Below are 16,578 nucleotides of genomic sequence, written 5' to 3' on the forward strand. Positions count from 1 at the left end.
CTAAATTATGCAAATTAGACTGCATGCTGACAGTGATAGTCCCCTGGGGAACTCAGCTTTCTTTCTTTCCCTTAGTGTGAATGTTAAGACCTTGGGAGGTATTTATTTCTATATTCACAGCTTACACACTCACACACACACACACCCCACCAGCAGAATTTTCTTGCACATCCCCATAGGTACCAAATTATCTCTATGTGCTCCAATCGGACCCTTCCTCTGGGTCTAAGCTAGGTATCTCTCTCTCCTTGTATCAATCTGAGATCTCTCCCTTGGCACCTCAGGGAGCCCTGGCCTGGCCAATTGTGGCTCCTGGTCTTCCTGAGGCACCCAGGAAGGAGCAGGGGATTGGGTCAGAGCCTTCGTTGACAGTGCCTTCCTGAATCCTTTTCTCCTACCCATTTCTCTCACCTCCCAACACCCCCCCTTTCCCTGCCCCAGTCACCATCTCTGCCACGTAGTCCTATTTATCCTTATAGCACACTGCTCTATTCTATTAACACTCTACTACATCTGCACAGGAGTTTTGTGATACTATAGCTTTGCTGCTTGTAGGAGAAGCCCCATGTATTGACTGAGAACTATGTGCCAAGCATGATAATTGACCAAATCTTCATGCAGCACTGAGGTGGACAATTGTCGACTTACAGACAAGGGACTGAGCTGCAGAGAGGAGGTCTGCTTGCCAGTCCTTGAACTCGGTACTGTCCACTGTGCCCCAGGACCTCTGGCTAGGAGAGGATATTTAGGACCAAGAAACTGCCTATTTCTTTATTTTCCATTTGATACTTTCTCCTCTTTTTATTCTTTTTTTAAAATAGAAGTAACATGTAATGTGGTAAAAAAATATTTCAAATGATAAAAAAGGGTGCAAAAAGAAAAGTGAAAGCCTCTCTCCCTCACCACTTCTGTTAGCATCAATTGTCCACAGTTTTTTGTCTAAATAACTAAAAAAAGTACACACCACACTCACACAGATTTTTAATTTACACACAGTGATCATGTTCTATACACTGTTCTATAAATTGCTTTTTTCCCTCCTAATTATGTCTGAGATCTTTTCATATCAGCAAGTAGAAGAGCTTCGAATGGTTTCCTGTCTCACTCAGAGTAAAATCCAAAGCCCCTACTTTGGCTGACATGACCTTGATGCAAAAGCCTGACAAAGATATTACAAGAAAGGAAAATTATAAGCCTATCTCACTCGTGAACATAGATACAAAAATCTTAAAATATTAATAAAGCAAATCCAGCAATATGTGAAAAGAATAGTATATGATGACCAAGTTGGATTCATTCCAGGAGTGGCAGTATTAATTTAACATTCAGAAATCTATCCGTGTAGTCCACACATTAATAGATAAAGAAGAAAAAGCATTATGATTGTCTCATACAGAAAACTATTTGATAAAATTCTACACATTCATGATGAAAATAGGAATAGAAGGGACCCTCCTTACCCTGACAAAGGGAATCTACAAAATCTACAGTGTTAGAAATCAGTATAGTGGTTATCTCTGGATAAAGAGCAAGTGAGGGGCTTTTGTGGTAGTAATGTTCTATTTCTTTATTTGGTTGTCTGAGTGCGGTGACTTTGTGATAATCAACCTGTACACAGGTGCACTGGATACTTTACAGTATGTGTATTATACTTAATTCTAAAAGGTTGTAAATTTTTTTTTAAAACCAGGAAAAAAATGTAGTTCTTCCTGATGATCTCAGAAGGGTAGAGGGTGTGACCAGGAGCTATGGGAGCTGGCAAGGACAGGAGATGGAGGTGTTGGGATGAGGAGGAATGGAGAAAAGAGTGTGTTGAGTGGTTACACATGCGGATATGGACCGGACCCAGGATGGTGTCCTTTGGTGGAGAGGAAGCTGGTGAGCCAAGGGCCTAAGTCTTCAGTGAATGAGAGGAAGTAATTTGGAGATGAAGTGCAAAGACAGGTGCACTAGAGGGAGAGCTATATCAGGGAGCATGGAATTTAGTACCTAGACACCCCTCACAGAGTGCATTGTTCTACAATAAAGAGACAACACTGTGTACCAACTCTCCTCAACCACTTTCACAATTGGTCTTAAACCCCATAATGGTCTGGAAAGCAGTTAATATTTTGTTTTACTATTGGAGAATCCTAGACTCAGAGCCAGGATGACCGAGCCACAACTCAGGACCCAGAGCTGCTTCAAAGGCCTGTCCAAATGTGCTTCCAAGACCAGTGGCCATGTGGGCAACTGGCCAAATCACGGTCCCTCTGTTGATCATCAGTTAACAGTAAAATAGGGATAATATCTTGTTCCACGACTGGCATAAGCACTAAATGCGGTTTCACGACATCATAAGGCGTTCAATACAGTTTTCTTCTTCCTCTTCGCCCAGCACTCCACCAACATATTCATCATGATCTGTCCAAGAACATCAAGTCTAGAAAACCCAGGATCTTGAAGACAGGTATGCAACCACTGCTCCACTAAGTGAGGCTGAGGGGTGACTCGTTTCTCTGGCGAGGCCTGTACTGACCAGCGACATTAATAGAGGCTGGATTCTCATGACACCCTTGTCCTGGGCCAGCTGTCCTCGAGTATGGTCCACGGAGGTCCCAAGACCCTTTCTGGGGGTTCTTGGGGCAAATCTGTTCCCCAACAATACCAAACCAGCACTCTGTCCCTGGCGTACGGTTCAGAGGTTACGAACACTGTCATTCAAGGGCCAATGAACGTATGCGTGGCATCTTTGGCTTTAAAATGTTTCAACTCCAAATACACAAATGTCCATGGATATAACCCTTATAAGCAAACGTATTTGGGGGTCTAAATTATAACTTTAAAGAGTGTAAAGGGGTCCTAAGTAGGAGTGCCAGATTTAACAAATAAAAATACAGGCTGCCCAGTTACATTTGAATTCAGATAAACAACGAATATTGCATGGGATACACTCATATTAAAAAGTTATTCGTTGCTTATCTGAATTTTAGATATACTTGAGCCTGAAGTATTTTCGTAGTCAATCTTAGGCCTAAGACCGTAAAGTCCGCGAACCGTCCTCTGTCCCAGGAGTCCCGGGCGGGGCACTTCCGGTCAGGCGGGCCGGCCTGTGCGCGGGCCCCACCCATCGCCGGAAGCCTCCCCAGGCCAAGGCTCGGCTTTCCTCCCAGGCCAGGCCCCGCCCCGGCCCCGCCTTTCGGCGCCGGGGCCGCTGGGGGCTGGTGCGGGCGGTGGAGCGGAATAGGCTTCCTGCCTCCAGGGGGCAGCGGCCGCGGCCTGGTCCCAGAGTGGACAGCTTGGCGCCGCGCCCGCGCCGCTCTTTCTATCTTTGGGAGTGACGGGCCGGCCAGCGGGCCGCCGAAGGCCGGCGGTCGCCATTCCCGTGTCGCTGCGCCCGCGGGGGCCGCCCGAGCCGGCCACGATGCCACTGGGCCTGAAGCCCACCTGCAGCGTCTGCAAGACCACATCGTCCTCCATGTGGAAGAAGGGCCCGCAGGGGGAGATCCTCTGCCACCACTGCACGGGCCGGGGCGGCGCGGGCGGCGGGGGCGCCGGCTCGGGGGCGGCCGGCGGGACGGGGGGCAGTGGCGGCGGTGGCGGCTTCGGCGCGGCGACCTTCGCCAGCACCTCGGCCGCCCCTCCGCAGAGCAACGGGGGCGGGGGCGGCAAGCAGGTGAGCTCCTCCGGCCCCTCCCTCCGGCGGAGGTCGACCGGGCGCTTGGCGGGCGGAGGCCGGGTGGGCGCGGAGAGGGCGGGCGGGTGCCTCGCGGGATCGCCATGCTCATACTGGGCCGGGCCGCCCCTTCCCATCCCGGTTGAGAACATGGTCTTTGGTTCGGCCCATTCTCAGCACCTTTTCTTGTGAGAAATTGAAAGGCTAGAGAAGCAAGAAAAGTGAAAACGCTTCAGAAATCCCCCCATTGTAATGTTTTGAATAGCAACCAGACATCTCAGTATACACACGTATACATAGAGATGTCAGCAGGGTCATGCTACTGGACCTCTTTACCTGTTAATAAAGTTCATTTTGTCATAATGTCGTGTTATTAAGATTATCATGTCATCATTTTCAATGGCAGCATAAGTATTACATTGCAGGAGGTGGCATACCAAACCCGTTCTCTGGCGTAGGAGAGTTGAGTTTTTAAGCATTTTTCTGTTATAAACACAACCGATGAATAGTTCTTGCCTTGGCCTGGACTGACTTACTCTTGTTGCTGCCCCTTGACCTATTACAAGTAGCTCACACCTTTTTGGATGCTCTGGAGATGCTTGCCTAAGGCTCTCCCTGTTTGAATTAGGCCAGTTCGCGTGATTACCCGGCATAAAAAGAAAAGGTGCACTCTTACTTAATTTTTAAATGATCGTTTAAAGTGCATACTCTGGGATCCTTGTAAGATGTTCGTATCGGGACAGCAACCTTTCTGCACTTTTTATTTCTTTCTCTTTTTTGTTCTTTAATTGTTTATGTAACAGAGTAAGCAGGAAATTCACAGGAGGTCTGCTCGGCTCAGAAACACTAAATACAAATCTGCTCCAGCTGCTGAAAAGAAAGTTTCCACTAAAGGAAAAGGGAGAAGACATATTTTTAAGTTAAAAAATGTAAGATGATTGTGGACAGTGTCTTGTACTGTAATGGCATTGTGTGTGTAGTGTGTCCTGCCACTGCCTTCATCTCTCATCCCTGAACTTGGACTCTGCTCTTGGCAGCTATTCTGTAGTGTTCTGGGGACTGGTCCAGACTTTCTAAAAGGGAGTGAGCTCTGTTGTAGGAGGCTTACTGTTTATAAAGTTAATAAAACTCTTTCTCTGTTTTTTTAACTTTTATTTTTTTCTCTGGGAAATATAAAATATTCTAAAAGAAACCTAAACCTCGAGCGCATTTTACTGGATTCTCTGGAAAGGATGAGATGGGGTTATAGTTCTTGGTGTGGCGAGGTATACTGGGAAAACTTTTTTTTTTTCATTCTTAAAGCTCTAAGTAAATAATAATACTGGAACTCATTCATTTCCATATTTGTTTGTTATTATGGCCCCAGAAGACGTTTCTTACTGATTTATAATGATCAACTTGATGAATATGAATGAAAAATTTTACTAAATCTTTATCTCTTCTTCTATAAGAAAATAGATGGTCGAAAGACTTGTGCGGGGGTAGTGGAAAGCATATTTTTGTTGCAGTAAATTCTCATTGTTTTTGTAAATACAAGGGACAGTGGTCAAACACAACGGGCAATGCATTATATACTATTTTTTTAAAACCACAGTATGGTACTCTTTGCTTTCAGAACAGGAATGCTTCACTTACCAGTGAAGGCATTTCTGAAGTTGGGTGTGTTCATTTAAAAAACTCAGAGAGGCCTTGCGTTATATTCTTGTGCAGATTGTGGACCCTTTTTCTTGTTCAGAATAGTTGCCCCTAATTTATTTAAGATTTTTATAATTCAGTTTTCTAAAATGAGGTGTTTATTGACTAGACAAAACATGTAAATATTGGATTATAGGTGTATACACTTAAATGCTCTTAAACACGTTTTCCTCTGAAGTATGGTGGAATATGTTCTCTGCCAGTATTTTAATATCAATTTCTCTAACAACCCCTTTCTTTAGGGGTAATACCAAGACATATTTGGGAAGGCCTAGTTACTGTGTTGTGGCGTGAAAGTGTGTGTTACAGCTTAGGAAGGAATTTCAATGATGGTTGAGTGGTGGCAAGTTACTAAGAACTCCCAAGAAAGTTTCCTTTGGCCTTGGTTCAGGCTTGCTAGAAAATTAGTTCTGATGATACTGTCATAACTAGTTCCATAGTTAAGTGGAGATGGAAAATGAGGAGACACGTTTTTTATTATTCCCACCTCCGTCATGCTCAGGCCATTAGAGCCAGATTTTTTAATAACTAGAATGTGTAATAAAGCTCTGAGAGGGCTTCTGTTACATTTCAGCCACATAGTCAGGAGCCGGTCCTTTGGGGCTCAGCAATTTTTAAGGTAAAGGCAGCAGAAGTATTCGGACCAGGCTTTGCCACAACGATCAGAAAAGCTTTTTTTTTTCTTTTCTTTTCTTTTTTACTGCAGTTCTTGTCACCAAACAACAACTTTAGTATTTCTTAAATTACAGAACTCTCATATATGGCTGGAAAAATGCCTGTACACGCTACACACACACACACACACACACACACACACACACACACACTACGAATGTGCTAATATTTTTACTTTTGTTTTTTCACAGCCCATCAAAGCCCCTGAGTCAGTTTCCACCATAATCACTGCAGAATCAATCTTCTACAAGGTGAGCATCTGTAGTTACTGAAGGAAGGTTTGAATTTATTGTATAATGTGCTACTAAAATGCTCGGTTAGTCTAAAAGTCTCTGCTACTCTGTATAAGGTGTGATTGTGGTTTTTGCTCCTTTCTAAGTTATTTTTCCCTGTAGGTGGCTATTATAAAATATCTCATCCAGAGCTGAGTTGGGAGAGGAAGTTGCCTATTGAAATACAATATGAGGATCTTAAGTATTTTTTAATGTAGATTATGGGAATCGTTTTTAAAATGAAAATGTATGGTGTGGAGCCACTGAGTATGATGCTTGCTGTGGGTTTGTCGTACATGGCCTTTATTATGTTGAGATAGGTTCCCTCTATGCCCATTTTCTGGAGAGCTTTTATCATAAATGGTGTTGAATTTTGTCAGAAGCTTTTTCTGCATCTATTGAGATGATCATATAGTTTTTATTCCTTAATTTGTTAATGTGGTGTATCACGTTGATTGATTTGCATATATTGAAGAATCCTTGCATCCCTTGGATAAATCCCACTTGATCATGGTGTATGACCCTTTTAATGTGCTGTTGGATTCTGTTTGCTAGTATTTTGTTCACGATTTTTGCATCTATGTTCATCAGTGATATTGGTCTATAATTTTCTTTTTTTGTGATATCTTTTTCTGGTTTTGGTATCAGGGTGATGGTGGCTTCGTAGAATGAATTTGGGAGTGTTTCTCCCTCTGCAACTTTTTGGAAGAGTTTGAGAAGGATTGGTGTTGGCTCTTCTCTAAATGTTTGTTAGAATTCGCCTGTGAAGCCATCAGGTCCTGGACTTTTGTTTGTTGGGAGATTTTTAATTATGGTTTCAATTTCATTACTTGTGATAGGTCTGTTTATATTTTCTAATTCTTCCTGGTTCAGTATCCCAAAATTGTACCTTTCCAAGAATTTGTCCATTTCTTCGTGGTTGTCCATTTTATTGGCATACAGTTGTTTGTAGTAGTCTCTTTAATCCTTTGTATTTCTCCAGTGTCAGTTGTGATTTCTCCTTTTTCATTTCTAATTTTATTGATTTGTGTCCTCTCCCTTTTTTTCTTGATGAGTCTGGCTAAGGGTTTATCAATTTTGTTTATCTTCTCAAAGAACCAGCTTTCACTTTTATTGATCTTTGCTATTGTTTTCTTCATTTCTGTTTATTTCTGCTCTTTATGATTTCTTTCTTTCTATTGACTTTGGGTTTTCTTTGTTCTTCTTTCTCTAGTTGTTTTAAGTGTAGGGTTAGATTGTTTATTTGAGATTTTTCTTGTTTCTTGAGGTGAGATTGTATTGCTATAAAGTTCCCTCTTAGAACTTCTTTTGCTGCGTCCCATAGGTTTTGGGTCTTTGTGTTTTCATTGTCATTTGTTTCTATGTATTTTTTAATTTCTTCTTTGATTTCTTCAGTGATCTCTTGGTTATTTAGTAGCGTACTGTTTAGCCTCCATGTATTTGTGGTTTTTACAGTTTTTTTTTCCTGTAATTGATTTCCACTCTTATAGCATTGTGGTCAGAAAAGAAGCTTGATACGATTTCAATTTTCTTAAATTTTCCCAGGCTGGATTTGTGACTCAAGATGTGATCTGTCCTGGAGAATGTTCCATGTGCTCTTGAGAAGAAAGTGTATTCTGCCACTTTTGGGTGGAATGTTCTGTAAATATCAATTAGATCTATCTGGTCTATTGTGTCATTTAAAGCTTGTGTTTATTTATTTTCTGATTGGATGATCTGTCCACTGGTGTAAGTGGGGTGTTAAATTCCCCTACTCTTATTGTGTTACTGTCGATTTCTCCTTTCATGGTTGTTAGCATTTGCCTTATGTATTGAGGTCCTCCTATGTTGGGTGCATAAACATTTATAATTGTTATACCTTCTTCTTGGATTGATCCTTTGATCATTATGTAGTGTCCTTCCTTATCTCTTGTAACAGTCTTTATTTTAAGGTCTATTTCATCTGATATGAGTATTGCTACTCCAGCTTTCTTTTGATTTGCATTTGCATGGAGTACCTTTTTCCATGCCTTCACTTTCAGTCTGTATGTGTCCCTAGGTCTGAAGTGGGTCTCTTGTAGACAACGTATATATGGGTCTTGTTTTTGTACCCATTCAGCCAGTCTGTGTCTTTTGGTTGGGGCATTTAATCCATTTACATTCATGGTTATTATTGATATGTATGTTCCTATTACCATTTTCTTAATTGTTTTGGGTTTGTTTTTGTGGGTCTTTTTCTTCTCTTGTGTTTCCCGCTTAGAAAAGTTTCTTTAGTATTTGTTGTAGCACTGGTTTGGTGGTGCTGAATTCTCTTAGCTTTTGCTTGTCTGAAAAGCTTTTGACTTCTCCATGGAATCTGAATGAGATCCTTGCTGTGTAGAGTAATCTTGGTTGTAGGGTTTTCTCTTTCATCACTTTAAGTATATCCTGCCACTCCCTTCTGGCCTACAGAGTTTCTGCTGCAAAATCAGCTGATAACCTTATGAGGATTCCTTTGTATGTTATTTTTTGTTTTTCCCTTGCTGCTTTTAGATATTTAGATATTTCCCTTGCTTTTTTAAGATATTTTTTCTTTGAATTTAAATTTTGTTAGTTTGATTAATATGTGTCTTGGTGTGTTTTTCCTAGGGTTTATCCTGTATGGGACTCTGTGTGCTTTCTGGACATGAGTGATTATTTCCTTTCCCATGTTAGGGAAGTTTTCAACTGTAATCTCTTCAAATATTTTCTCAGACCCTTTTTTTTTCTCTTCTTCTTATGGAACTCCTATAATTCGAATGTTGGTGCGTTTAGTGTTGTCCCAGAGGCCTCTGAGATTGTCTTCAAGTCTTTTCATTCTTTTTTCTTTCTTCTGCTCCTCGGCAGTTATTTCCACCATTTTGTCTTCCAGCTCACTTATTCGTTCTTCTGCCTCCGTTATTCTGTTACTGATTCCTTCTAGTGTATTTTTCATTTCAGTTGTGTTGTTCATCTCTGTTTGTTTGTTCTTTAGTTCTTCTAGATCTTTGTTAAACATTTCTTGTATTTTCTCAACTCGTTCCTCCATTCTATTTCCAAGATTCTGGATCATCTTTACCGTCATTACTCTGAATTCTTTTTCAGGTAGATTGCCTATTGCCTCTTCATTTATTTGGTCTTTTAGGTTTTTACCTTGCTCCTTCATCTGTGACATATTTTTTTGCCGTCTCAGTTTTTTTTTTTTTTTAAATGAGTGGGATTGTGTTCCTGTCTTACTGGTTGTTTGGCCTGAGGCTTCCAACACTGGAGTTTATAGGCTGTTGGGTAGAGATGGGTCTTGGTGCTGAGATGAGGAACTCCGTGAGACCTCACTCCGATGAATATTCCCTGGGGTCTGAGGTTCTCTGTTAGTCCAGTGGTTTGGACTTGGAGCTCCACTGCAGGAGCTTTGGCCCGACCCCAGGCTCGTGAACCAAGATCCCACAAGCCGCCTGGAGTGGGAAAAAAAAAAAAAAGAACAATAACAAAGTAAAAAATAAAATTAGACTAGGAAACTAACAGATATGTTAGGAAGAATATAAAAATTAAAATATAGATTAATCAACAACTGGAAGGTACATCAGTACCACAATAGTAAAAAAAGAGGAGGAGGGAAAAGAAATAAAAAAGGAGGGGTGTGGGAAGGCCTTGGCTGTGGAGGGTGGGTGGGGCCTAAGCAAGGGTGAAGTTTGGGTGGTGGGCAGGGCCTATGCTTAGGACCCACAGGGCTGGAAAAGGCCCTGGGGACTGTGGGGGGTGGGGCTTAGGCTCAAGGAACAGAAGGGGTCCAGGCATGCCCCCCCGCCCCTGGTCTCAGAGGGCAGGGGACCTCCTCTGGGAGCCCAGCAGGCTTCCTGGGCTCGAGTGGACTGGGCAAATGCCCTCCTCTCCTCTCCTGCTCCTCCAGGCTGGGAGGGCCCCTCCCCCATGCCTCTCCTGATCTCCCTGGCCTCCCTCCTATGGCGCCAAGGACCCACGCGGCCTGGAGCGGGGTTTGGAGGGCAGGGGACCAGCCTGGGAGCTCAGCAGGCTCCTCATGCCCAAGTGGGTGGGGCAGTTGCCCTCCACTCCTCTCCCGCTCCTCCCGGAGGGCCCCTCCCACCTGCCTCTCTTGTTCTCCCCTTGGCTGCCCTCCTATGCCCCCAAGGACCCACGAGACCTGGAGGGGGCTTTGGAGTGCAGGGGACGGGCCTGGGAGCTCAGCAGGCTCTCAGGGCCCGAGTGGGCGGGGCAATCGCCCTCCGCTCCTTTCCCGCTCTTCCTGGAGAGTCCCTCCCACCTGCCTCTCCTGATCTGCCCAGCCTCAGGGGCGCCAATCCTGTCTGGCTTCCACTTCTCCTCCCCCCTCAGTCCCCCTACATCCTACCAGTTCACTTTGGGGTTCCTCCCGTCTCCTTGGGCGTCAGAGTTCCCCACCATTGGCCGGCAGGCGCCCTAGTTGTGGGGAGATGCTAACTCCACGTCTTCCCACACCACCATCTTGACTCCACCTCCTATTTTTATTTTAAATATGGGGTTATCTTCTACTTCCCCCAGGGAGTCTATTACCAAATTGGAGATGTTGTTTCTGTAATTGACGAACAAGATGGAAAACCCTACTATGCTCAGATCAGGGGTTTTATCCAGGACCAGTATTGTGAGAAGAGTGCAGCACTGACGTGGCTCATTCCCACTCTCTCTAGCCCAAGGGACCAATTTGATCCTGCATCCTACATCATAGGTGAGTTTGACAGGTACAGACAGGTTCTTGAACCCAGTTAATTTTCCATTATTATGTGAAAGTATATTCATCTGCTTGGGCTGCCATGACAAAATACCATAAACTGAGTGGGCTAAACAACAGAAATTTATTTTCTCACAGTTCTGGAGGCTGGAAGTCCTAAGGTGCTGTCAGGGTGGGTTTCTGGTGAGAGCTCTCTTCCTGGCTTGTAGACAGCCACCTTTTCTCACACGGGCTTTCCTCTGTGTGTGTGCACTCATGGCATCTCTTCCTCTTCTTATAAGGACACAAGTCCTGTTGGATTAGAGCCCCACCCTTATGGCTTCATTTAACCTTAATTCTCTCTCTAAAGGCCCTATCTCCAAATATTATCACATTAGGGATTAGGACTTCAACATAATGAATTTGGCGAGATACAATTCAGTCCATAACAGAGAAGCGTTAAGTACAAAAAAGTAGAGATTATTATAGAAAATATGAAATTTATATAGCTGGGGTTTGAGGGCTATACGTTACCTTGAGTTCCGGGGCAGTACGCACGTACTAAAATGCTGTGTGGATAAGACTTTTCCGAGTGACCCAGGGTTAAACTCTATTAAAAGAATTTATTGCTCAAGAACTAGGTTATTTAGGTAACATATAAAAATTTACTCAAAATTGATTTCTAGAGGAACTGTCACATTTATGTCTAAGATCTTACAAATTCTCATTATGTGTCCCTCTAGATGTCACACACATCATCCTAGACCTTTTGCAACCTTTTATATCATTGTTGGTAGTTGAAATGGCAGCCACTGTACTCATTAATTTCAAGGCTGACCAAGGAATTGGTTCTTGACATAGACTCACAAGAAGAAGTTGTTGATAAATAGAATTTTGAAAGTGTTCAGAGTTTTAAAATTACCCCAAACTTTTCAACCTTTCTGCAATGGGCATACGTTACTTTTGCGTTCTAAGAAAAAAGATGCAAAAGGCTTTTTTCAGAGAGAACTCAAGGACAAGTAAAGTACCACTGTTATTCCCAGCTGAATGTCAAGTTTGATACATGACCAAGCAGTTTTAGTCTTCTGCTTGTAAGTATTGATACATAGAAGAGTGAACTTTCATTAACCTGTTCTATCAGACAGGATTGTCAGCAGAGGCAGTAACATGACTGAATCACCTCTAGGACTTCTGTCTCACCTCCTCTTCCTAATCCTCAGATTGTAAAGGAGACAGCATAGCATAAAGGTTCAGAGCACAGACTCTGGAACTAGACTGTCTGGGTTCCTAGGACAGCCACTTACTAACTATGTGATCTCGGACAGGTTCCTTGATCTCTCTTGCCTTATTTCCTCATGTAAAATGGGAATAATAATAGTGCCTAACTCAGAGGGTTGTTGTGAGGATTCAAAGTATTGATATATATATCAAGTACTTAGAACAGTGTCGACATAATAAACACTATATAAGGCTAAATATTATTTTTAGAATCCTTTCTATATTGAGTTACATTTTGGGGAGAATGCTATATTCCTTAAGCAGTTAAAACAGAAAAAAATGTTGGAAAGTAACTTCAAAATAATATATGTTTCAAGGGCTAATGTCAAGTTACCACCAGACCAGTTTCTCCTAGTGTCTAGGAATTTTAACATTTTATGGAAATGATATATATCTTCAAAAATGTGAATGTTGGCTGCCTTCTAGGACCAGAGGAGGATCTTCCAAGGAAGATGGAATACTTGGAATTTGTTTGTCATGCACCTTCTGAATATTTCAAGTCACGTTCATCACCATTTCCCACAGTTCCCACCAGACCAGAGAAGGGCTATATATGGACTCATGTTGGACCTACTCCTGCAATAACTATTAAGGAAACAGTTGCCAACCATTTGTAGTTTAAAAAGTGAACATGGATTTCCAGTTGTCTTGTATTTGTACTACCGTAAGACATGCCACATGTTTCTTTAATGAAATTCTTGGATGGAAAAATGACTAAAAAGTTTTTTCTCTACTGCCCAGTAATCATTAGCTTGTTTATTACTAGTCACTTAGAAAATTAAAAGAGATAGAAAAGAATTAAATATATTTTGAAGTTAAATGTTACATACACATTAAGTGTGTGTATCCTCCCAGGCAAAGACTGTAATTTCCAAGGAAACCATTAGGAACAGGTAGTATCTATTTTTCTCCATAATTTATTTCTAGAAACTCATAAAATGGATTGTATTTTTCTACAAGAATAAAATATTAATTAAGGTTTGAATTTCTAACCAAGGGCTGAATCAAATAAAATGTAGCCGTGATCAACAGTATCTATCACCAAGTTAAAAAAAAGCTTTATTTTATCATCTAGAAAATGCTGTGACAGACTGTTGGCTGCTTTAACCTTAAGGAAAGTGATTGGTGGATGATGTTATTAGCCTAGGCTCTTTAAAACTTTCATCCAGTTCTTCTGTAGTAAGCAGGGATTCAGAATCATTTGGTTGATCTTAATAGAGCTGCTCTTTACTGCTCTCACCTACCTTCTCAGTCAGAGCGAGGCTTGATCAAAACATTAAGTTTATAGTTCAGACAGACAACTTCACTAAAAACACACAGGAAACGTACTGTTCAGGCATCCCTGAGCAGTAGTTTCTTGACCACCATTAGCACAAACATTGGGCAGTCATAAAAATGATTAATCATTAGCACTGATATCTAAAAAAAGCCCACCCCAAAGTTAAAACCATCTGCTGTGTACTCATACTAACAGGCCTAAAACAATGTCTGGGACTTAGAAGTCCAGGCACAGGAATTCTATTCAGAATTCAGGGACAGGTTTTACTTCAAGTGTAGGTCAGCTAAGTAAGGGAGCAACAATTTAAAAGAGGGAAGAAGTGGGATTTGCACACATTTGCTTCCTCTCCTGTTCTGACTGGACCATTATTTCTCAACCCCAGCAAAATTTGTCAGGATCTAATTTAATTATGATGATTTTGAATTGTAGGAGTTTTAACTGTTACCATTTTTCTACACAGTTAATGTTTGTATGTTGTAAGGAAGTTATGGTTTGTATGTTGTAGATAGATAGCTCTATGTACGTAGTTATCTCTCTCTTCACAAAAGTTATAGTAAAATTGATTGTAAATACCATTGTAAATAACTAAATGCTAATATTCAGACTTTTGGATTAAAATGTATTTTTCACAATGTATTTACTTTGGATTTATTTCATGCATTTATTTATTTCGTTTAAACAATTAAATAGGGCTTTCTACCACAAAATGGTGTAAATAAAAGACACCACTGTTGTAGTACTCCTAATTTGGAATGACAGATTCGTCGTCAGTATGTAATAGATATTAGGAAACTCAAAGAATAGCTGATAGATCAAATGAACACTTAACACAAGGTATTTATTAAAATGAAATATTTAAAAACCAGTGTATAGGGCTTCCCTGGTGGCGCAGTGGTTGAGAATCTGCCTGCCAATGCAGGGGACACGGGTTCGAGCCCTGGTCTGGGAAGATCCCACATGCCGCGGAGCGACTAAGCCCGTGAGCCACAATTGCTGAGCCTGCGCGTCTGGAGCCTGTGCTCCGCAACGGGAGAGGCCGCGATGGTGAGAGGCCCGCGCACCGCGATGAAGAGTGGCCCCCACTTGCCGCAACTAGAGAAAGCCCTCACACAGAAACGAAGACCCAACACAGCCATAAATAAATAAATAAATAAATAAAATTTAAAAAAAACAAAAACAAAAACATGAATAAACTTAAAAAAAAAAAAAAAAAACCAGTGTATATATGGACCATTTGTTTATAAATCCTAGATACTTGTGTAATATCTTTTAAAATAAAGATCGAATTTTCATATTCCTCCCTAACAAACACCAAACGGCTCCTGTTACTCACAGCGTAGATCCATAGCTTTTCTCCTGTGATGGAAGGCCTGCGCTGATGTGGCCCCAGACTATGTTCCCAGCCTTGTCGCCAAGCGGGTGAGAGGCTGAGGCAGCGCTCTCCTCCACTTCAAATCCATCTTCCTTTTCAGACTACCTGCCCTGCTGATTTTAGGCCCCAGCCCAGACTCAGAAGCAGAAACCTTATACAGACTGTTCAGCGGGCTCCCACAGTTGTGTAAGGTAAAATCTCTATAATAGATACTTTATTCTGTTTCATTCCTAGTGTCTCTGTTTCTCTAATCAAATCCTGACTGGTACAGTTACTGAGACACCGAAAGATAAAGCAAGAAACTGCTGTTTTTCGTTACAAGCTATTTAGAATTACTTGGCCTTCTTTTTATAAAAACTATGTACATGTATTACTTTGATAAATTTTTTTAAATTGAAAAGTAATGATATCACAAAGGGAAAGATGAATAGATTGTATTATAAAAAACTTTAATTTCTAACTGTCAAAATGTGTATACAAGATTAAAAACCAAACAACTCTCTTTTTCTCTCTTTTTTCTGTTAAAGAAGTGGGAATCATTAACCAGTATTTCTTATTCAACATGACAGACCGGCATGAATTAATTACCCAGTTACAAACAAAAGCTACAAACATAACCTCAACTTCTTGTAACGTCATCACCATTTGGAATTACCATAACTCCTATATTCCACCTGTTTAGCAGAAGCTGGGTAGAAGGGAGCAAGTTTATAACAAAAACACCTTCTATACCTTCAATACTTCTCCCTGTGGATAGGGAAGGTGCGAGTTAAAAAGATGTAACTTAATTAAATTATTTATTTATTTATTTATTTGGCTGCGCTGGGTCTTAGTTGCGGCAGGCGGGATCTTTGTTGCTGCATGCAGGCTCTTTTAGTTGTGGCACGTGGGATCTTTAGTTGTGGCATGAGAACTCTTAGTTGCAGCGTGTGGGATTTAGTTCCCTGACCAGGCATCGAACCTGGGCCCCTTGCATTGGGAGCATGGAAAAAGACAGTAACTTTAGAATAGAGAGTGGAGGTGCTGTTGGGGAAATGCAATTTGAAAAAACTTTCAATTCAGACATCCCCTCCACAAAGGTAGTAGAAAAAGAAAACACTTTTATTACTGACTGAGGATTAAACCAGAATGTGCTGCTCATCACAGGCAACTGGCTGAGGTTGCAAAGACAGAAAGAAATCTCACCCTTTTATGCAGCCACACAGGTGTGGTCATTACATACAGGTTCTCAAGATAAACAGTAACTAGTCATCATTTAAGGGAACTTGACAGCACCATTAATCACACGCAGTTCTTCCCAAATTTACCTGGTGATTGGGGTGACCACCTACGTTAGCTAATTGACTTTATGGTGGGCAGGGGGACAAACGTCTTTACGACAGGAGGTACTTTAACAACTTGGAGCACTGAAGTCTGGCTCCCATCCTCCCACAGAAACTGGAGGATAGGGGTGCTGTCTCCTGACAGTTGTATTTCAAAGAGATGGCACCCAGGTCCTTGAGAAAAACATTACTAGATCGCAAAACGGACAGAGGCTTATTTAGTTTCTAAAAAGATACATTTCAAAGAGACTGAGAAAATACAAGTTTTCTAAGGTAAGTATTCTGACAGAAAGGGAAACCTCCTGCCTTATTTTCAACAGAGGGAATTAAGCTTCTTATCTTAAATTCCGAT

General features: G+C 41.6%; 1 protein-coding gene across 2 annotated transcripts; it reads left to right on the forward strand.

The window, feature by feature from the left end:
* Window positions 1–3,196: 3,196 nt before the first annotated feature.
* On the forward strand, window positions 3,197–13,453 carry GATAD1 (GATA zinc finger domain containing 1). Of its 2 annotated transcripts, XM_036864123.1 has the most exons (5): window positions 3,198–3,655; window positions 4,459–4,584; window positions 6,217–6,276; window positions 10,810–10,993; window positions 12,680–13,453. In XM_036864123.1, exons 1-5 carry the CDS (start codon window positions 3,404–3,406, stop codon window positions 12,868–12,870), a joined length of 813 nt encoding a protein of 270 aa, XP_036720018.1. In that variant the 5' UTR covers window positions 3,198–3,403; the 3' UTR covers window positions 12,871–13,453. The 2 variants fall into 2 exon arrangements, with proteins under 2 accessions (XP_036720019.1, XP_036720018.1); XM_036864124.1 differs by lacking the exon at window positions 4,459–4,584 and having other exon boundaries at window positions 3,197–3,655; window positions 12,680–13,026.
* The last annotated feature ends 3,125 nt before the right edge of the window (window positions 13,454–16,578 follow it).

Source organism: Balaenoptera musculus, chromosome 9 (genome assembly GCF_009873245.2).
Source record: "Balaenoptera musculus isolate JJ_BM4_2016_0621 chromosome 9, mBalMus1.pri.v3, whole genome shotgun sequence".
Classification (NCBI taxonomy): domain Eukaryota; kingdom Metazoa; phylum Chordata; class Mammalia; order Artiodactyla; family Balaenopteridae; genus Balaenoptera; species Balaenoptera musculus.